At 32.2% G+C, this 23905-nt stretch overlaps 2 protein-coding genes across 5 annotated transcripts in view; both read right to left on the reverse strand.

Moving 5' to 3' along the window:
- Nucleotides 1-23905, reverse strand: part of LOC122518214 (disco-interacting protein 2) — a 33850-nt gene that overhangs the window by 6382 nt on the left and 3563 nt on the right. For 2 of the 4 annotated variants that reach the window (XM_043636993.1, XM_043636989.1), the window contains exons 2-5: nt 10265-10336; nt 3273-3413; nt 1137-1331; nt 45-537 (exon numbers count right to left, since the gene is read on the reverse strand). In XM_043636993.1, coding sequence (XP_043492928.1) covers nt 45-537; nt 1137-1331; nt 3273-3413; nt 10265-10336 — 901 coding nt within the window. Of the gene's footprint in view, nt 1-44; nt 538-1136; nt 1332-3272; nt 3414-6372; nt 6410-10264; nt 10337-23905 lie in introns of those variants that run through there. The other 2 variants (XM_043636991.1, XM_043636992.1) reach the window with 2 other exon arrangements.
- LOC122518216 lies at nt 13935-15373 on the reverse strand. The gene has a single exon (XM_043636997.1). It carries the CDS (start codon nt 15149-15151, stop codon nt 14033-14035), a length of 1119 nt encoding a protein of 372 aa, XP_043492932.1. The 5' UTR covers nt 15152-15373; the 3' UTR covers nt 13935-14032.

Raw genomic sequence — 23905 nt, forward strand, 5'->3', positions numbered from 1 at the left:
GATATTACTTTATATCAAACGTTTAATATATTAATAATTTGTACCTTTGTATAGCAGCTTCGAGTGATCTAGGTAACCCCGATGGCACCGATAATTGTTCACCGATCGCAGACGTCATTGAGCCACCTTCCGGTTTAGGTGCATTAGGATCTTTAGGATTAGCAGCTATTTCCAATTCTATGTCGTCGTCCTCGTAAAATTCTGGCAATGGTCGTCTCTTTGGCCGTTTTAACGTATTCAATAATTGTTGAATTTTAGCTGACACTTTCCAACGTCCCGTAGTTCCTGTATTATTCTGATCTTCTACTACGTGGTAACGATTGACACGATCGGCACCGGGCCGTCTCGTCGACTGCTGAGCTGTTGGCGTACTGCCCGTATGCGTTACGTCCGGTGGTTGTATATTACAGTAAGCATGAGGCGTATATTCGGCGATGTCAGTAATGTCAGCACCAGGTGGCCTCCTAGCTGGTGGTCTTGGTGGTGGTGGTGTGTCACGTGCTGATCCGGTACTGCTAGTGTCTGATAACCCAGTACCTAATTTTTAACATTTTTTTTCTTTTTTCTTCTCATAATCTTTAAGTTCTTAATAACTACATTCTTTTTTTTATTTTAATGATTATTCAAACCTAGATATATTGATATCAATTTAAATATATAATCAATTAAATTAAATACAATTGAATTATTGTATTGAGAAATATTTTCTATACTAATTATGTATGTATAAAGATATTGATATCAATTTAAATGACAATAGAATTTATGGGACTAGTCAATTTCATCATATTACTGTAAATATATGTAGATTTATAATTTTTAAATTTATCTATAATCTTATATTATAAAATAAATATATATCTTCCTTTATACTCGTCAACTTGACAGATAACATCCCATAGAAATATTTATAAACCTGATGTTAAAATTCAATTAACTTAACCCCTTGCAATAAAACAACGTGCTACACTAATCATGATACTGAAGACTATATATATATATCATAAAATATAATAATAATGAAATGTACAAAATGGTTTATGATTAAATCCTATCACAAAGGATTAAATTAATTCAATCTAAATTTGTATAAATAATTGTTTAAAAAAAGAAACAAATAAATATAATTATTATACCAGTTGGACCACCAGCACCAGGACTTTCTTCTGTTACGACACTATCCTCATCACTACTTGATTCCCCACTGTCACGACGTTCCCGTTCAGGACTCCTAGCCATGACTGAAGTTCTCTTTGATGGCATTGGCAAAGATGGTTTTGGTCGACCTTGCATAGCTGCCAAAGCTTGTTGCACTGCCTCCTGACGTACCTCTGAACATTTCAAATACGATTAACATAAAAGATAGCTCAATTTTGATTTCACTATTATAATTAAATATTCATTATTTCAACTAGTTGATAAGATAAGTAAACTCGTATACAAACATACACACACACACACATACACACTGTCAATTAAAATGTGTTTGAGATTTTGTAATTATTATTTTAAAAAATTGACTATACTAAACTAACATTTAAGCAGACTATTTGAAACACTTTTGCTAAAGCATTATATATATATATATTTTTTTTAATTTAAATATACCAAACATAGAGAATGAATTTTAAAAAAAATTCAGATTAACATAAAAACATACAATAATAATAATAATAATAAAACAAATATCAAACTCATTTACACAACGTTCACCCTCCTTTCTATAATTATTGAGATAAAATTCTCGCGACTAAATATCAAGCTAATAAATTCTAATATTAATTTAGCCAATGTAATAATATGAAATAATTTTATATCGTTTTATAAAATATATAAATTAAAAAAAAGAAAAAGAAAACAAAAACAAAGTAATTAAAATAAAATAAAAGAAGTAACGAGAGAAATAGGTATTAAGTAGTATATATATATATATATATATATGAAAATAGAAAGATAAAAAATAAAAATTAACATACGGGTATAGAAAATAATTGTATTTCCGGGTAAAACATGCCGAGTATTATATCGTTATTACATCATGCAACATCGGTGTACGTAGTTCGTTCGTTACGAAGTGCACTTATGCGTTTTACGTGCGCATACAAGCACGCAGCACGTAAACACGCACACAAGGAAGAAAATTCTGAATAAAAATTCATAAGGTAGGTTTGTTGTGTGTATAATACGGATTCATCGAGTATACGCGAGTACACGTGCACGCGTATTTCCATGCCGGACGTTTTCTTTTTCCATGGACGGATACCAGAGTTATCTTCTACGAGCCTACGTCCGTCCATTTCGTTTGCTAACGGTGCACCAGGTGCAGGATTACTTATATACGATATATACCATCACCTCGTGAAAACATACCAGAGACCTCCTTTTTCTTTTTCTTTTCTTTTTTTTCTCTTTCTCTCTTTTACCATTCTTTGATTATTTTCATTTATCATTATCTACAATATACCACGTTGATGAGATTACTTTGTAAATGTTTTTTTTATTTTTTTTATTTTTTATAATACTAAACACGTACCACGTATGATTTTTATTTCATTTCAAATGAAATTATTTTCTATTATATTCTATTCAATTTTGATTGTTTATTATTTTTGATTTTATTCAACGACGATTGGTAACGATAATTATTGTTCGATCAATGTAAGTTTGTTTTATCGAATATTTGTGCGATTGGAAAGAAAGAAATAAAGAAACACGTGTATCTAATTTTATATCTATGATCTGAAGAAAGAACAAAATAGATAATAATAGTTTTCGATAAGTGGTCGTCGTTCGATGAACCCCTAACGTCCGATATTGCAATCGTTAAATAATAAAAATATTATCTGCGTTACGATTTATTTTTCTAACTTATGTATCACACATTGTGCATCATTCGAATTTATCTTATCGACGTTTGTAGATTGTTAACGAAACTTGTCGAAATTAATCTTTTCACGATTTTAGTAGATTAATAAGAAAAATATTAGAAATGTTTATAGAAGTATTAATCAATCGATATTTAATTAAACATTTTTATTGTAATTATTCTTTTTACCTGGATGTATATTTATCTTATCGTTTCGTTTATTTATAAAAAAAAAAAAAAATTCAAAAACAGATTAAAGGCCAAACTTTAGAAGAGTTAATTTTGTTAGTTTAAGTATATTTTTGTGTATTAAAAAAAAAAAAAGAAATAAAAAAAGGAAGGTGTTGTCGTTGTCTGACTTATTGGAAAAATAATCAGAGCACACGGATTGATTTAATTTACTCACCGGAATGATAGCGGCTCTCATTGCGCGTAAGTCTGCGATTACCGCGTCTAGCAGCAGCCGAGTTTGAGTTCCCGGTGTTTCCTCCGGTTGAGCCGCCAGATCCCGGAGGACTGGCGATCCCACCAGGTACTAGCCGACCTCCTGCATGCAACACAACAACAACAACGGCACATAGACAAAAGAGAGAGGAATTTCTCTAAGGATTTTTTTTGTCCAATTGACCTAGTAATATGGTTTTTTCTTTTCTTATTTTTCTTTACTCTATTTGTAATGTAATCCTAAATTTATTTATTTATTTATTTATCTCTATATATAAACAAAGGTATCAATTTAAAAATCCATTCACCGTGTATTATTCGTGTACCCATTGAAAATGAAATCGAAAACAAAAGTATACATTTGCAATTTTTCATATAATAATAATAATAAGAAGAAGAAGAAGAAGAATGAATAATCAAATTGAAATTCTTTTTTTTCTCAAGGTACACCGAATAAACATTTAAATTGCGCCATCCACGACCGGTCGTTCCCACCTTCGGAAGCTGCGATAACGATTTCACTTTTATCGATTTTCCGTATGCACGACGACGACTACTACAGTGGCGTAGAGAAAGCTCGAAAAATAGAAGAGGAGGAGGTGGTGTGTGGTAGTAGTGGTGGTAGTAGTGTGTGCTAGACGAATTACAATATAGAAATAGAAAATTCGTTCTTCAATCTATCATATACAAATATATCTATATATAAATATAAACAAACTAATATTAAAAAAAAAATACATAAACAATTAAATAGACAAACGGATAGATAAGTGTATACAGGAAAAAAAAATCTAAAATAAAATTTAGATATCTTCTGACAATCGATATAAATTATTATAAATATTTTTCTATACGCGACGAAATACTTTAAATGTTAATACGAATATAAAAAGGTGGGAGTGGGGGTAGGGAAGAAATAGATAAAAATAGTATAATAATAGTATTTTTTTTTTTTGGAAGGGCAACATTGATCGCAGATTTCACGTAGCACACACGTTGGTTACGTAGCCAAGGAATGCCGAGGGGATGTGGCCTGTTGTACGATCTTGAGTCACCCGAAGGTGGAACAACCGGTCTCGGCTACCGCCTGACTAAGTCAAATTACAAAGGTATCTAAGGTGCAAAGGCATCATCACCCAGTCGAACCAGTACATTTACAATATAATTTACAAGCAAGCAAGCAATGATGATTTTTTTTTAGAAAAAAAAAAACAGAAAAAAAATAATAAAGGAAAATGATTTATATGTACGAATGATTATTACGTAGAGAATATATAGTATATATTCTAATTACGGTTTAAATGATAATTATCTTGATTAGAATTGATCAATAAGTAACGTTGATTCATTTTATTATTCAAATGTTTTTAGAAAATTAATAAGAAATTAAAAATATCTAAGTATAAAGTGTTAAATATCCGAACAAAATGAAAATATACGAAAATAAAATCAAACGTTAAGAAATATAAAAGATACGACATAATTAATTCAAATAAAAAGTAAAAAAAAAAAAGAAAAATATACCAACGTTACCTATTTTAAATATAAATTACTTTCAAAATTCCTACAGAGACTACTACCTTCTTTTTTTCGGCTCTCAATCCAATTATCATATTAAATATATTTACATATCCTACATCGTTGCGGCGTTTACATATGGTAAAAAATAACAATGAATATATATATACGTGAGAATAAAAAGAAGAAAAAGAAGAAGAAGAAGACATACATATGTCACTACGTAATCCTCGCTAATTGTTAATTGTTAAATGATGCCAAATATATATATAGACACATAAAAACTAATGACACATACGAGAAATGATCTAATCGTATTATAAACACGACACTATCTAAACGTAGATAATAATAAAATTATGTTCGAACGAACAGAGTGAGTGAGTGAGTGAGAGAGAAAGAGAGAAAGAGAGGGGGGGGGGAAAAAGAATGAGAGAAAGAGACGCAAGATCGTGCAAACAAATAAAAACTAAAAAAAAAGAAGAAAAAAATAGTTCGTAAAAAAGTACTATGGCGAAAGCACGAATCTGCTGCTCGGAGGGATCTATGCTTAATTAAGGCGAGGACAACGGCACTGCAATTACACGTTGAGTATCCCCACCAACCCTATACTTCTAACCACCCCCTACCCCAACCCTTGATTTCGTGCACACACGCGCAATCCTGACAACCATTCGCATAGTTTGACTGTGTTTACTTTCTTTCTCGTTTTCTCACGTTGGCATTTTTAGTTTCATCCCTTTTTTTTTCTTTTCCAATAATTTTCCTACCACCCCCACCCACCCTTCCAAAAAATAATAAAAAAAAAAAAGAATGAAGGAAATAATAAAGAAAAGAACACGTTCGAATTATGCGAATCATTTTACACGCGTGTCTCTTTTCGTGAAAATCCCGTGGAAAGGGGGTGAGGGAAGGGGTGAGGAAGTTAGGGGAATAGTCTCGCATAGTTTTGAACGTTTTTTTTCTTTTTTTTTGCGAGAAGTTAACGATAACTCGAAGTCTCGACGTTTTATCTGTCACGTTCTACTTTTTCTTTTCTTTTCTTGTTAGCTTTTTATATACGCGAGGATTGAATCACAGAGATTTTATATTGGAATCGCATACGCGAACAAAAAAGAAAAAATAAAAGAAGAAAATGATCGTCACGATAAAATACAGGTAGAGAGAGAGAGAAAGATATAATTTTATCGACTTATCGAATTAATGTTGCATGCGTGCCGGCGATAGTTCGCCTTGAAAATTGATATAAAAAAAAAAAAAATACAATAAGGATAACGAGTTGAGAAAGAAGGATAGAAATTACAAGGATAGAAAGCTAATCGAATTAAGTCTACAAAAAGAAATGACAGAATAAAACAACCACCACAGTAGACATGAATGTATCAAAAAGAAAAGAGGGTGGGGGTGGGTGTGTCAAAAACAAATAAAATTAAAAATGATAAATTAAAGATTAAAAAAAAAGAAAAACAGGATGAAATAAATAAGAAAGAAAGAAAAGAAGCATAGTAAGTATAATAAGATCATGAGATGCGTGTGACGCTAACCTGAATGATAGCGTTCTCGTTGTGCGTGACACGACGTTGCGTGCGTCGTGCACGGGCTGTGGTCGTCCTCCCCTCCCCGCCTCCGCCTCCTCCTCCTCCTTTTCCTCCACCAACACCACCACACCTCCTCCACCTCCGCTTCCATAATTTGTCCTTTCGAGTCCTCCACCAACACACCCAAACCCCCTCCGCCACCACCCTCCACCACCACCACCACCACCACCACTACCACCAATGTCGCCACCATTGCCAGATATGCCGCCATTTCCACCCTACGAAGTCATACGCGAAAATTCTACTAACAAATTCTACGCCATCATCGTCTAACTACCCCCTCCCCCTCCCGCCAAGTCCACATTTTATTTTTGCTATACTCGTGTGTAGTTTTTTTTTTTTACGCCCACGCGTTCCAATTCTCTCGAGAAGGTCAGACGTTTTTAATTATTGTAATTTTTCAAAGGGGTGGGGGGGGACACGGTATTTATTGGATCAATAATTTTTTAATTATTAGACAAACTTGAAATTATTTTGCGAATCGAGAGATAAAATATTTGATTATTTATATTATATTTTCCATACATTTTGTGTAAAAAGGTTTACTATTGATAATGTTGATCGAATAAATACAAGTATGTGTTTTTGAGTCAACTATACAATCATGATTATTAATTATTAAACAAACTTGGAATTATTTTGCGAATCGAGAGATAAAATATTTGATTATTTATAATAATATTATATTTTCCATACATTTTGTGTAAAAAGGTTTACTATTGATTGATTAATGATAATGTTGATCGAATAAATACAAGTATTGTTCTTTGTTCTTTTTTTTTGAGTCAACTATACAATCATGATTATTAATTATTAAAAACAATTGGAATTATTTTGCGAACCGAGAGATAAAATATTTGATTATTTATAATATTATATTTTCCATACATTTTGTGTAAAAAGGTTTACTATTGATAAGTTGATCGAATAAATACAAGTATTGTTTTTTGAGTCAACTATACAATCATGATTATTAATTATTAAACAAACACTATACAATCATGATTAATACGATTTTATCTAATCTTAATCCCTTAATTCCAAGTTGAAAATAAATTTCAAACATTCCTTTTTACGTTTCATATTTACAATACCTATATATATATGTAAGAGAGTTACTATTCACGTTAAACTATAATTGTTATTAGTATAACGGTACGGTCTAATAGCGTCGTCAAGTTTTATGAAACGAACGTCGAACGCGTCTGACATCTTTAACGAATTTAATGCTCGACAGGTATTATTATTAGTTTTTATTCAATGGATTTTTCTACTTTAAATGTTTTCTTAGATTCCGTTCTGAATCGATAAATAAAATAAACACGACGAAGTTATTGATCGATTTTTTCTGAGAAATAAGATGCCTATACGAGAAAAATGAAACGTAAAATAATTAGAAAAATAAATATTCCGCGCGAATTTCTATCGTAAAATTTATTTTTTCATCTTTTATATTAAGACTTTCAAACGAATTTTAATTGATAAAAGATAAATTATTACCGATATTATTCTAGAAAATGATTCTATTAAATTACTTTAATAAGACTGACAAAAAAGATACGAGAAATGATATTACATTATTATATTACAAAAATAATAATAATAAATTGTTGTTTATGACGTCTATTATTAGACGATAAACGTGAAAAAAAAAAAAAAAAAAAGGAAAGTAACTTGTTGACGGTCGACAATTTGTATGTTGTATATGTGCATGTGTGTGTGTGTGTGTGTCTATAAAAAACTATTCTTTATGATAGTGTTACATTATAGAAACAAAAGGGAAAATCAAATTTATTTTCGATAATAGAAAATCATTGTAACAAGTTCGATTCGCATTGAAACGACGACAACGGCAGATGCACCACGTCGCGTATTACGATTGGATAACGCGGAAGCGACACTTCCGCGTGCAGGTACAGTTAAATTCTGCACGGTGCAACCGATTGCACGCAAAGTGATGAGGTATAGTAAACTTCGTAGTTGAACTATCTCCACGACTAACTATGAATAAATAAATTGCGATATTATTTGTATTAAACAACGATATCGAGATACCTTGACACAAATTATATATAATTTTTCATTAAAATATATATAAGAAATAATAATAATAATAATTTATATAAATTATTATTAACCCTTTGAATGCTTTTAAATACTTACAGCTAATGTGTTTCGTATTAATAATTTAATTAATAATTTAATAATTTATTTATATAATTATAATAATTATTATTATTAACCATATGTGTAATGTTAAATATTATGTTTAATAATACAAATTTTTCTTTAATATAAAATATAACTTTGATAAAAAATACTTACAGCTAATGTGTTTCGTATAATAATTTAATTAATAATTTAATAATTTATATAATTTTATATAATTCGTATAAATAATTTATTTATATAATTATAATTATTATTATTAACCATATGTGTAATGTTAAATATTATGTTTAATAATTCAAATTTTTCTTTAATATAAAATATAACTTCGATAAAACAATAATCAATACGCGAAACAAACGTTAAGTTGTATGCATGCATATTGACAAACGCATATTATGCACTCGTAGTACTGAAAAGGGTTAACAAAGGAAAAAGTTTTTCCACGGATTAAAAAAGGAATAATTCCAAGGCTAACGATTGTACTAAGAAGTTAACAATTGTTTGTCGAATAATCGAGATAAACGAGAGATTCATCATCGTTCAATTGCATAATCCAATTGCGCGTGAGTTTTAAGGCGTTACGAAGATGCAACGATAATAGAAATTGTACGAAACGAATGCATTTGAAAGATCACGCTCCTTGGTGTTCTTAGTTCCTTTCTTTTTACCCCATACTTCTTTATTATTATTATTATTATTATTATTATTATTATCTTTATTTTTCATTGAATTTCGCTTTTGTTTCCTTTTTTTCTCATCATTAGAATTATACTAACGATGATTGCATCTACCATTGTGTGCACGCGCGTATCGCAAACCAACCAACCAACCAACCAACAAACCAACCAACCAACTAACAACCACCAACCAACTAAACCAACCAAACCCACCAACCAACTTGTTTAACATAAATGTACGCGCATGTAACGTGTAAATTCGTGAATAAATGTGTTTGTGTGTACGTGTGTGTGTGTATTTATTTGTGTCTCTTGAGAATCGGAACGCGATTAATATTGCTCGCGACGAAACTCGTTGCGTATGGATGGCGCAATCCAAGTATGATCATCGCATGATAGTTAGGTATACAACACGTTTGGAGGACAGGAAGGTAGAAACGATATTATGTGCTGCTACACTCCGACACGGAAAAGAAATTGAAAGCGTTACCACCGTAATTAAATACAAAATGCAATCGAGGACGTTACGGAAGCATCCTCTCCTTATTTTTTAATTCTTTTTTTTTTTGGCAAAGTTACACGAGAAAACCAATTCTTTTTTTTTTTAATCAAAAAGAAATAAAAAAGATAAATAAATTAAAATATATATATATATATATTTAAATATTCAATCCTTTTATAATACGATATTTAAAAAAACAATAATAATTATCTTATGATTTATTTTGTTTGTTTTAATTAACGAATGAACCGTGTTATAGGAGGATTGAAAATGATATTAAAATTTATTAGCAAAATTCGAGATAGTCGAGTCAACATTCCAGTCCAGTATATTCGTGTCCACCATATTAATATTATTATTATTATTATTATTATTATTATTATTGCAATTAATTAACTATGATTAAAGCTTATATATGTATATGATTATTATGTGATAATGATGAATATTAAAACGAAGCGTAATGAAATAATATATAACAACTTACCGAGTTGTTTGGATGCATATTGTTGCAGCAGACGCGTCCGTTTCTTTTCATAGCCCTTTTGCGTTATGTCTCCTGTAAAATTAAAAAAAATGATAAAAAAGAAAAGAAAAGAAAAGAAAAGAAAAAAATAAAAAATAAAAAATAAAAACATTTAAACCTTATAATTAGGTGTATCTAATTATAATAAATAACACACGCACATCTCTATCGCCCCGATTTATAATTATTATTATATTTAATAATTAATCGGTCATAATTATATTGCAAAAAAAAAAAAAGATTAACTTTCTCTGATATTACGAATTTCTCACACGTGGGGTATGTCACGTCATTTTTCTTTCATTTCTATTCAGAAGAGTGTTTCAAGGACGTAGTCGGTTCAAACGCATAGCGTTTGCTTTAAGAGGCGAAAATTGCGGGTCTCGATTTGCGGGGCCCCATTAAAAGGGAGAGAACAGAAAAAAGTGAGACGAGAACTAGAGGTTGTTGCACATATATATATATATATATATATATGCATGTAGTATGTGCATACCTATATCGTGTTCGGTTAAACGAGGTCGTACCAACGACACTAGGCGTTGAATACAGGAAAAAGAAAAAAAAAAAAAAAGGTAAGGGAACAATAAAGACAGTGCCGACATATATGGGTACCTGCATTGAACGATCTAACTTAAAAGCTTTATCCTGAGAGTTAAAAAGGGACGCTCGAGGGAATAATTAAGTGAAATTTTAATGGGACCCCTTAGAGAGAGAGAGAGAGAGAGGGGGGGAGAGTTCAGCCTATTCTATCGACGAATATTTTTCACGTCTCTTTGAAAAATATTCAAACACAAATATGTGTATATAGATAGGTGGATAGATAAGTAGATAGAAAGATCCATACGTTAGATCGAAATTGGAGAACGTCAAGATTTAACATGGTCAACAGCAGACGTACAAAATGTGTCAGGAAAAGATAGAAGATATTTGAGTTTATTCTTACGGAGTAATATTTTATGTAAATAGACCAAACGATCCCATGTATATCTTTGACATTATTTTTGTTATAATATATACGTAATAAATAATATCTATTTAAAAATACAGAAATATATATTAAAGATGTATAAGTAGATAGTAATAAGTATATATTTTCCTTATTTTATATCTATCTATTTATCTAACCATTTATCTAGCTATTTATCTATATATTCACCTATATCGTTCTATCTTAGCAGCTAGCTCTATAGGGTGGTCTGATATTATAATTTATAAATTTCCATAGTAGTCTCTCGTAGATATATGCATTATACTTATCCACGTGGTGCAGTTAACATACTACTAGGATGCAAAACGGGTCTTCTTGGCATGGTTAAAGTCACGCCTGGTAACTCGAGAAAATACTTCGAATCGATCGGCTAACGGCCGAGACACGATTTTTTTTTTTCCAACTTTTCCCAACTGCATCAAAGTGAGATGAAAGAAACGAAACTAGGTCTCGTATCTTTCACACACAGACACTCTAATCAGAGATTAACGAATCTCTATTTATTCCGTGGATGCAAATCTTACCGACGATTAACGAGCTTTCAACGAACAACCATCTAAATTCTATTCTCCATTTATAGTAATTATTTAATTATAGTGAACACCTTAATCGGTGATCAAATAAACGTTATGGAAAAACCATCATTAACGTTCCTCAAATTTTCCACCATTTATTTGCAACAATTTGTCAAGGGAAACTTCTATTTCTCTTTTTTCACACGTATATATATATTTGGCATTGAATTATTTTCAAACGTTTAGTATAAACCGATAGTTTTCATAATAATCTATAACTAGTTACGTATCTATTACGTTGCAAAAGGAAAAACTTTGAATATTATAAATGTTGAATATGTTTCAAGACCGCGTTAAAATGAAACGTGTCACGTGTGTCGTATCTAATACAACAAGTTTATTTAACTATAGTAGATAAACTATCTATTATACGAAATAGAATTATTATTCGATTTAATTGAAAGGTTTTAGTAAAGATTATTCAAAATAAAAAAAAAAAAAAGGTTGTACTTCTTGTCGAACCAAACAAATATTCGTAATACCTAAAAAAAAAAAACTGTAGAAAAATGTAGATAAAAATATAAAAACATTTTCAAAGATAACAACGGCCCGCGCAAAGTTATTCCTCGAACAATTTTATCGGTTAGATTTCGATAATTTTGTTGCACGAAACACGTTTATAATACTTATCAAGAAAGTTAACAATATGTGTGTGTGTGTGTGTGTATGCGGTTTCTTACTGGGTCGTTTTCTCAAGGACGAACATTTGCGAACAAGAAAAACGGGCTGGCCAGATGCACGACGGAGTTGAGATTTTCTTCTTAAAGGTCGTCTTCTCGGTCCAGATTTTTGTCGTTTGAGATGTTGCTGACGTTGTTGAAAAAGATAATCGTCCTCGTCTATGTCTATGTCATCGTCATCATCATCATCATCATCATCGTCGTCGTCGTCGTCGTCAACGTCGTCTATGTCACGTCGAACAGATTCATTTTCACTGTCGGTAGAACTCAAATATCTGTAATACGAATTACTATCCTTTCTAGATCTTTCTTTGATAATAATACGAGTTCTCTTATCATTAGACGAAGAATTTTTAGCGAGATAATTAATAAATTGACTGCTAGTGAAATAATTGTCCGTATTTATCGTAGAAAATGATGATGGTTTCCAAATATTTGTTCTACCCAACAAACGACCACCAACATTATTACCATTACCACCAGCACCAGCACCAGCACGGTTTCTTAATTCTTCGGAAAATAATTTGTCCTCGTTGAAGTCGCTTATTTTTGGTGCCGGACAAACCGACGAGGAGGATGACGTAATCGAGAACGAACCTAACGAGGAGGAAACCAGAGAATTGAACGTCTCGTCTCTCCTCTCGTTAAAGTCACCGGATAGCAATAATTTTTGATCGTCGAATTGATCGTCCGATAAATTATTCGACGAATAATAATCGTTGAATTTTTCTAAAATCAATGCTTCCTCATCGTCAATATCATCTTCTTCTTCTTTCTCCTGTTCAGGAAAATAACGAATTTCTCGCCAGACGCGTCTTTGACGTCTCAAACGTCTCCTTTCGGGTGGCACGAACCAAACCGGACTGTTTTCTCTTACAACTGACCCCACCCCTCCCGCCCCTGTTACTCCCGGCACCCCTGTTGTTCCTGCCATTGCAACACCATCTTCATTATTTTGTTTGCTTCTTTGAGATGTCCTCTGAGACGTCGTCGTCGTCGTCGTCGTTGTTCGTTGCAACGACGTCCTCTTTCCACGTTTTCTCGAACTCGATCTCCTTTGGCAACTGGTCCTCTTGAAATAACCCTCCGTACTGACACTCGGCGATGGCTTTGACGATGTTTTTCTTCTGAAGAATCCATTCCTCGTACTTCTGAAGCGATTACACGTCAATTTTCATCTCATTCCCACGATTTTTCAATTCAAAATATTTCGCAAGTGTTAACGTTGAAATTAACAGCAGAAAAAAAAAATATAATAAACAGAATTATTATATCTCATATGTGCGAATATATATGTTTTCAAATGATTCATCGAATAATTTATTGTAATGATATTTTAATATTATTCTTACTTACGATTTGATTTGTTTTTAAACTGACCTAAATTTTTTTTTTTTACGAAAGCCTAACTCTCCAATTGGTACGTGTTTTACTATTATTAATCACGAATAAACGACTCATTTATGTTACACATAGAAACTTTCTAATTATAAATGAAAATTATATTAATATCTTTATCTCCAATTCTGTTTTTTCTTTTTTTTTTTCTATTCGTCAATTTCATCGGAAACACTTCGGTGTATAAATATATTAAATCTAGAAAAAAATATTCTAAGAATAATAACCCTGCCCTGAAGTCAGCCAGCTTGCTGAACCTAAGTGAGAAACCAAACGACGATGACGAGGAAGTGTTGTCCTTGACGATGGTTTTTTCCGGAGCGGAGACGGTTCTAGCAACTGTTGGTTGAGATGGTTTTCTTTCTTTCAATGCACTGTCCAAAGAATGATGGACGGAGGGTCCGGAAGAGGAAGGATACGGTACCGGTACTGCATCCCTCCAAACTCGTCCAAGACTGATACTGACACTGGGTGGTCCAGTTTCGAGAGGTACACAGGTATCTCGTGTTTGTCCATGATTATCTTGATGTAGATTTTTATCCGAATAAATCCAATCGTCGTTATCATTATTAGTAATAATAGTAGTAGTAGTAGTAGTGGTGGTGGTAGTGGTGGTAGTAGTAGTAGGACCAAAAGGTTTCAAAGATAAAATAGCTGAGTTTAAATCGTCGGTGAGATCGTTGGTACTCGAACGACGATCTTGAATGAATTGTTTGCTCGTAATCTTAGTTTTATTTATTACTTCTTTGACCACCACTTTATCCTGATGAAGTTTTTCACGAGACGACGAACCAACACCTTGCAACCATTCGTCGTAACTGATTGATTCACCGCGATTCAACGAAACGTTTTCTTGTTGCCTTCTAATTTCCTGCTGCTGCTGCTGTTGTTGTTGATCCTTGATCTTGATCCTATTCTGTGATTTATTTTCTTGAAGATCCGGCACGATTTTAGTAGTAGTAGTACTGGCAGGTGGTGGTGGTGGTGGTTGTGGTTGTGGTGTTGGTGAAACTACCACACACGGTTGAGCCGTTATCACAGGTTCCAAATTCTTTTGCAATTTGTTACGACGTTTGCCACGATCGAGATAACTTTTCCTAATCGATATCCTTTTAAACGATTCGCTACGTTTGAAGGAGGGCTCGTTACGATCCTTCTTACGGCTCACGAGCCTCCTAAGGTTTTCGAAGGAAAGTGGCCTCATGGGGGTTGGCACCTATTTTTATAACCAATGTCGAACACTTATTTTCTATCGTGTTTTATTATCGAATACACCGATCTTTCGTCAATTTTTCTAAGATTATCCGACAGGTATCCCTTTGGACCAAGAGACGTTACTTTGCCCCAAGCACAACGAGTCCTTCTTCTTCTTCTTCTTCTTCTTCCTTCTTCCTACTCGTCCTCGTCCACCTCCTCTTTCCTCCTCCTCCTCCCTCCTCCTCCTCCTCTTCTTCTTCTTCTTCTTCGTCCTTTTCTCCAATCTCTTCTTCCCCACCTCTTTCCCTCAGAAACCCTTCTCAACTCTCGTACACAGCGTTTCTGCTATCCTAAGGTGCAACGCCGAGGTCTTCCAGTCGCGAAACACCATGGCTTTCCTTTTTCAATGCTGTGTCTACTACCTCTCCTCCACCACCTTCTTCTTCCATCTCTCTCTCGATCATAATCATTCTTCGTTCTAACTTTTTCAAAATAATCATTGATGGAATACTTTGATTCAATCAAATATCTGATTTCTATTTGTCTTTTTTTATCTCTCTTTTCAACGATTATTATATAACTTTTTCTTTCACTGTTATTTATTATTTAACATAAAACACACTTTTGATAATTATTAATATAATTGTCGAGATATAATAGAAATATTATTTATAAGATCATCCTTTGGTTAATCTCCGATCGTTTGTCTCGAGGACGAATTTAATTCGAGCCACGCCGGCCAACCAACCAACCAACCAACCAACCAACCAACCAACTTATTTCCAAAGTGGACACCACCATCAACACATACACACGCACACACTAACGTGTACTGATATTTTCACGCGTAAAGTATATACACATATACATATACATATACACGAAGAGCGTGGGTTCCTTTAGTGCGCGCGCAATCACGTATAATACACAACACAGACACAAACACACACATATATACGAAAGAATGAGAAAGAAAATGATAAGTTTAACCGAGCAAGTTTTACAACATCGTAGCCACCGTCATCGTAATCGTTCACAAAATAAAAAAAATAAAAATAAAAAAACAATATATATATACGGAATAATAATTTAACTTTTAAAAAAAATTTCACTATAGAATAACTAACGTTCGAAGAAACGATACGCTCGCTCGAAGTCGCATCGAATCACTGGCATTTCGCGAGCTCTAACGCGATGCACCTCTCCTCTTACAGCGTATAACGAGAAGTAAGAAGCGCTCTCTCGAGTTAGAGAAAGAAAAAGAGAAAGAAAAAGAGAAAGAGAGAGAGAGAGAGAGAAAGAGAATTCTCTGTGGGAAGGCGGCCCCCGTGAATAAGTCACGATCCTACGAGAGAAAGAAAGAACGAGATATGGTGAAAGAGAAGGAAAGGGACACACTGACAGAGAGAGAGAGAGAGAGAAACATACTGAGTGAGTTTGTATATGTGTGTATGTGTGTATAAAAGAGTGAGAGAGAACATGGAAGAGGCAAGGAGTGTAGTACTGGTGCTGGTTGGTTGTACTTATGGTGGTGGTAGTATGCTTGTGTTGTATTTATGGTGGTGGTAGTATGGTTGTGTTGTATTTATGGTGGTAGTAGTGGTGGTGGTATGCGGTCCGTCCACTCTCGCCCGCCGACTACTCTCTTGCACCTCACAGCATCCCCACCCCCCTCCCCCCTTGCCCCCCACTCTTTCACTATACTACGGCCCGTTCCTTCTATTCGTACCCAGAGTGTGTGGGTCTTATTCTCTTTCTTTCTTTCTTACACTCCTAGTTTATAGAATTTCTTTATTTATTTATTTTTTTATCTATTTATTTATTTATTTATTTATTTATTTGTGATCTTTTTCTCTCCCCTACCTTCCCAATTTCTTCTTATTTCATTCTATCTCCACCCATAAAACTAACTTTTTCTTCCCCCCCCACTCCCCATCATCCCCTCTACGAGTTCAGTACGAAATCAGTTCGGAAAATAATTCAATTCTTTAACTTCGTAATGTTTTATCTTGTTGTTATTGTTGTTAATCGTTAAGTTTATTAAATAATTATGTTAGGGATAATACTGATCGATTAATATTATTAATACACGGTGTTTATATTATCTTCAGAAATTGTTTTAGTATATAGATTGAAAATAATGATTATATTATATATATATATGGTGTTCGATAAATAATGGGGAAAAAAAGGTTGCGATTATGAATCAAATACGAAGGACGAGGAGAAGATTTAACGACCCGACGAATGACTCTCTTCTCTTCTATTTCTCTTGAAGAAAATTTCAACGAAATTAGCCTTTAACGCACACATATATACATAGACACAAGTACAGACACAGACACAGACACAAACTAACAACTCTCGACACCAAGGTTTCCTTCCCTCTACCTTTTACTCTGGGTTCTCTTATACTACTATAGGCTTTGAACAGCTTTGAACACTTTTGCCGTCGTTATCGCTTCCTTATTCCACCAGGAACGCGATGTTACCTCTTCTTACGACTTCCGTTTAACTTCGAAAGACAGACTTCAACTTTTATAGAACCGTTAGTCTTGCTTTTACTGATTAAAAAAAAAAAGAAAAGAAACAATAAAGAGGAGGAAAGAAAAATTTGTTTGTTTTCTTTCGAATTTCATGCAAGAATAATTCGAGAGAAAAGGAATAAATAATTGAAATAATATTAATTATTCACCCTGTATATTAAATATTTGAAATATTATTATTAAGATAATTTTGAATGATTTTCTAAATAATTTGTCACCGGATGTGTGTGATCGGATTGTTATTATCGATTATAATATTTTAGGATTATATTTGTTTTATATTCGTGAGTATGGAAAGATTAATTTGTTGTAAATTTAAAATAAATGATCGTTATCATGATCATTGTTATTTTCGACGAATGAGAAGAGTGGTACCCCTGCCCACGTTCAATCGTCTTTTTCAAGAGAAGTCAGAACACTCAGAATGCGATTACTCGAAGTAGGCGGATACGTAATGGCCATCGAGGAAAGTTGAGTTTCGACAGAGTTCAGATTCCATGGAACAAAGCTCTCCAGAGACGCGGCCCCCATGGTCAAGCTCGCTTATGGCAATAGTTTCGATCCGTCGTCCGTGTCGTCACTGTGCTCAAACCTTTTCTTTCTTTTTCATTTTCTTTTTCTTTTTCTTTCTCATTTCTTTTTCCCTTACAGTTTATTTTACTTTTAAAAAGGGCGTTACACTTATCGATTCCCTTTAACTATATAGTAAGACATACTAAATTCTCTCGCACGAAGAAAAACTTGAAACTTTAAAGAAATATTATTTCTTTATCGAACGTAGTTTTTTATTCTTTTATGGGGGGGAAAAAATCGAAGAGAATTTAAAATGATTTTTTGAGATAAGAGAATTTAAATAATGTTTTAATATCTCATAGCTTTTAAATTTGTTTTGATGGAGGATAAATTATTAAAGTGTGCTATAATAAAATATTGAAACAATTCATTTCTTTTTATTTTTTATCTTTCTAACCTTTTCGTTGATTTATTAGAATACTATAACATCAATTTTTTGCAGTAATCATTTTTTAATAATTATATATTTGAACATATATATATATTGGTTTTTAAATATACTTCAAAACTTTTCCTATATTTGATTAATAAATCAAATAAATCCAATACGATAAGAGACATCCTATCTCAATGTTGCATAACACGTAAAAGGTATTTCCCCATTACCCAAAAGTTCCACCACTGTATCTCCAAAATGAAAAATATAAAACTGTTATCATATGGAGTAATACAACGATTGACTTTAAATCGAAGATAAGATTCTAATATTATCAAACAAAATTGGAAAAACATTCAAATCGAAAATATATTTTAGAAAATTCTAAACGACACGAGAATCAATTCATTAATTACGAAGAATAAAATCAAACAATTGTATATTTAAAAACGACCATGAATATATTCAACAGAATACTAATTTAAATCATTTCAAAACTATTATATAACAATAATTATTCAACCATAAGTAATAATACTAAACGATTCGAACAATCTGATCAATCAAAGGTAAAGAACAAACAAAATTTCAATTGTGTGTTGTCGAGGTAGGTAAGTTTCGTTTGATGGTATGAAAATAAGAAATGAGGAAAAGGATGGGGTGATGGGTATGGGGATGGGGATGGGGATGGAAGTAAGAGGAAGGAAGAGGGATGAAGAGAGAGGGTAAAAGGAGATTATTAATTCGAGCGTGCAAGTCTCTTGATCGAGACTCAGCTCGTCGAGCACGCAACCCTCTTAAGAGGAAAGCTCGACTCCTGGGTCGAGGCTATCGAGTGCATTCCTCTGCTACTCTCGACGACTTTGTAAGGGTGACGTATATATACATACACATACATATATATATATACGTTAAATACATGCGTATACAACACTTATATATACACACATTCATTCATTCGGATATAAATATAACTGTAGTACTTAAGTTTATTTCTATAATAGGAACACATACAAATATTTTCGTTGGCCACTAAGTAAAGAAAAATATTTTATTAGTATTTTTATTCGAATATATATTTCATCAAATGCAGCAAATGTTTAACCAATTAAGATATAATTCATTAAAAATGAACAAAACTTTACTTATTGGTCAATATATTACCCGGTATAATATACTTGTACTATTTTATTAGTATTTTTATTCGAATATATATGAGGAAGAATATTTCATCAAATGCAGTAAATGTTTAACCAATTAAGATATATATGACATATTATTAAATATTAAACACATTCAAATAAACGAACCAATTAAGATATAATTCATTAAAAATGAACAAAACTTTACTCATTGGTCAATATATTACCCGGTATAATATACTTGTACTATTTTATTAGTATTTTTATTCGAATATATATTTCATCAAATGCAGTAAATGTTTAACCAATTAAGATATAATTCATTAAAAATGAACAAAACTTTACTCATTGGTCAATATATTACCCGGTATAATATACTTGTACTATTTTATTAGTATTTTTATTCGAATATATATTTCATCAAATGCAGCAAATGTTTAATCAATTATGATATATATGACATATTATTAAATATTAAACACATTCAAATAAACGAACCCCAATTAAGATATAATTCATTAAAAATGAACAAAACTTTACTTATTGGACAATATATTACCCGGTATAATATACTTGTACGAATATTTCAATTCTTTAGCATAAATGCATTTATATAACATATAACGTATATATATATATATACAGATATAATATACTTATTAATTATATACAGATATAATATACTTATAATTCGTACAAGTATATTATACCCGGTATAATATACTTGTACGAATATTTCAATTCTTTAGCATAAATGCATTTATATAACATATAACGTATATATATACAGACGATCCATTAGCAAAAGAAATAAGAAAAGAAAGAAAAAGAGAGAATGTGTAAAAAGGGACGGATAGGGACCATATACGGGGAGGAAGAAATGTTTGGGAAAGGTGTGGGGGTGGTAATGGACCGTAAGAGAAAAATATAAGCAAATGAGGTGCAGAGATCGGTGCAGAGAAAGAAAGGGAGAGAAAGAGTGCAATGTGCAATGCATAAGCCGGTGCATCATCATCATCATCATCATGATCATCATCTCAAGGAGACTCGAGGACGTTTACCCACGAAACCAACGACCTTGATCTTACAAACGATTCGTGTTGCAATAGGTGGAGAACCGACCAGGAACGATCGAAGTATGCGAACAGAACAGAACAGAAACGAAACGAGGATAAAAGTCAAAGAAAAAGGATATTTGCTGCAACGTTGGAGTAGTAGTAGTATATTAGTAGTTGCAGTTGCACGCACCTGCGCAACTTCGTTTTAGCGACATCTCCGTACGTGCATGCGTGTGTGTATGCGCGCGAGCGCACACGGTGCATCATCTCTTTCTCTCTCTTACTCACTCACTCTTTAAAACACCATCATGGTGTAAACGTCGTAAACGTAAATTATTCTATTTATATTAATTATTCTATATATCAATTATATCAATTATTCTAAATATAATTATTCTAAAATATCTAATCTCTCGTTAGGTTTGTGGATTAATTTTTAAATCAAATCTGAAGTGTTTCTCGTTCCTTTTTCTCGTTGTTGTTTCTTTACAATTATTTTATTGAATTTTATGTAATTTATGAAATGAAAATCAATACCGTGTATTATAAAAAAGGAAAAAAAATATAAAATTGAATTATAATTTATTTAATATATATCAACTTATTTCTGTATCTATTGATTATTATCGGATAATTTACATAAGTACTTATTATAAATTGAAATGCATCGAAAAGGATCGATATCGTTCGATCGATCAATCGATCCTTACCGCCATGCACGAGTTATATTTCATTGAGCTGCAAATCGTTGTCAACTCGATCGTGTAATCGAGAACAGTTTGTGAACCCAACTCCAAGAAAATTTCTATCTCGAGATAAAATGTGTCCGACTAGTTGTAATCGAGAAGTAGCCTATCTTTTTTCATTCTTTCTTTCTTTTTATTTAACTCTTCTCGACTACTTTGCTCCGACACAAAGTTTCATGGGGTTATACGCAGTTGCGAGGCTCGAAAAAGACGTATTTTCATGAATTTTTTCTAGAAACAGTTTTTATTTCTCAAACAAAAGTGATGGTAATTCAAATAGAGCCAACTTTTGAGAATACAATTGCGCGTAGATTATGTCAAAATATTAATCTGCACCGCTCCTGTAGATGATTTTCTGAACGTCCTCTAAAAAAAGACGTTTAACGGTGATCTACATTTTGGCGGTTTGGATTATTGAAATTAAAAAATATGGTGGATTCTTTTAAAGGATAGATTAATGCAGGCATTAAAACCAAGGAATAATAAAAATTTTGATTTTTGACAATATGGCGTCTATTTGAAAAAAAGTTGTTGTTTTTGACTAAAATTTTCCGCTCTAAATTGTTACAAAAAAATAGTAATACATTTTTTTAAAAATTATTCCTTATACTTAATACCCGAGAAATATATCTAAGAAGATTGTGTAAAAATTCGAAACCGATCGGTTAAGCCGTTTTTGAAAAATCGAGATCACCGACTTTGAAAATACCGTTTTGAGAAAAGCGCGTTTAAAGTTTCAAAGAGACGTTTACACATAGTTAAAAATGTTTGTTTGCAGCTTACATGAAGTGAAGAATATTTGTCGGATCGATTTGAAATTTTCAGAGAATATACTTAAATATATGTACATTCCGAAAATGAAAAAAAAAAAAAATCGATTTTTTTAAAATTCTAACTGCGTATAACCCCTTAAAGAAATAACTAAATATATTCATATATTCCATTATATTAGTATACATACGAAAGATATATTTAATTAGGTTGATTCGTTATATTCATTCGTATCGATTAAACCACTATTTCCAATATCGATTTTATAATGAAATATGAACAAAAAAAAGAAATAGAATAAAGGAAATACAAACGAATAAATAAAATGAAGAATTCGAATCTATAGATCTAGAATAAAATGTCGTAATGTCGTTGAAATGATTGAAAATTCTCAGCCATTGGCATCAACCCTCCCTCATCGTCTATGTCGATGTCGTCGTCGTCGTCGTCGGAACTTTATACTTATGCGACCTCGACGACCTTTCGGGTCATGAACCTCGGTTGGTTGCTTCGAGCTTGCGGAAAAGCATCTTAAATACGTTTCTCGTAACAGCACGCGAGCACAGGTAGGATTAATGTTCGATAAGAGTAACACGATTAGAAAATAATCTCGTTAATCTAATTAAAAGAAAAAATATATATAAATAAATAAATATTTTCAAGGTATTTTGTGTGTGTGTGAATAATATGAACGATTGGAAAAAAGAGTTACGAGTAATCATATTTTTTTTTTCTTGTAATATTTAAATTATACAATGTTTCAATTTATACTATGAAATATATAGATAATTAATAAATATTTCATTCTGATTTTGTAAATAATTATAAAAGGTATATAATATTGAAATATATTGATAATGAACTATAATCAAAATTTCAAAGTTATCTATTCGATATTAAGAAATGATTTTCAATATAATAATATACACACTTGATAAAATATCTATTATTTTCTAAAATCAATAAAATACAATTAAAATTCCAACATTACGTTAGTAGAATAAAACCAAAAAAATAAATACGTACGTTGCTCGTATCAGTTGTCAATGATTTCATCGAATAAAAATAAATAAATAAAAAAGAATATAGGAGTAATAAAAAATAAAATCAAATAAAATTGAATGGAATTTAAATCCTATACTTCCTTACGATCGATGTAAAATAACACTTATGATTAGTGCGTATTAAGCTCGATCGTTTCTCGTGTTACGTTTCAACGATTACGACTGTAACAACGATGACAATGATGACAACGATGATAACGATTACGTTAACGTTAACATTGACGAGGATGACGACCACGACGACGACGACGACGACGACGATGATGAGGACGAGGATGATGTTCGTTTCTATTGAAACACACATGACCGAGTAATCTAAGCAATTACCTCACATGCAAATAAACCTCTTTGAGGATGATGTTGAACAGTGACCCACCACCACCACCACCACCACCACCATCACCACCACCATCACCACCACCATCATCCTCTCCAGCTGACGTCACACTTGCACGAGGACGTTGCAACAAGAACCGCACGAAAAG

Source organism: Polistes fuscatus, unplaced genomic scaffold (assembly GCF_010416935.1).
Source record: "Polistes fuscatus isolate 324 unplaced genomic scaffold, CU_Pfus_HIC Scaffold23, whole genome shotgun sequence".
NCBI classification, from domain to species: domain Eukaryota; kingdom Metazoa; phylum Arthropoda; class Insecta; order Hymenoptera; family Vespidae; genus Polistes; species Polistes fuscatus.

What these genes read in the sequence shown, in the direction of transcription:
- LOC122518216 (XM_043636997.1), bottom strand. Translation starts at nt 15,151, where the DNA reads ATGAGGCCACTTTCCTTCGAAAACCTTAGGAGGCTCGTGAGCCGTAAG.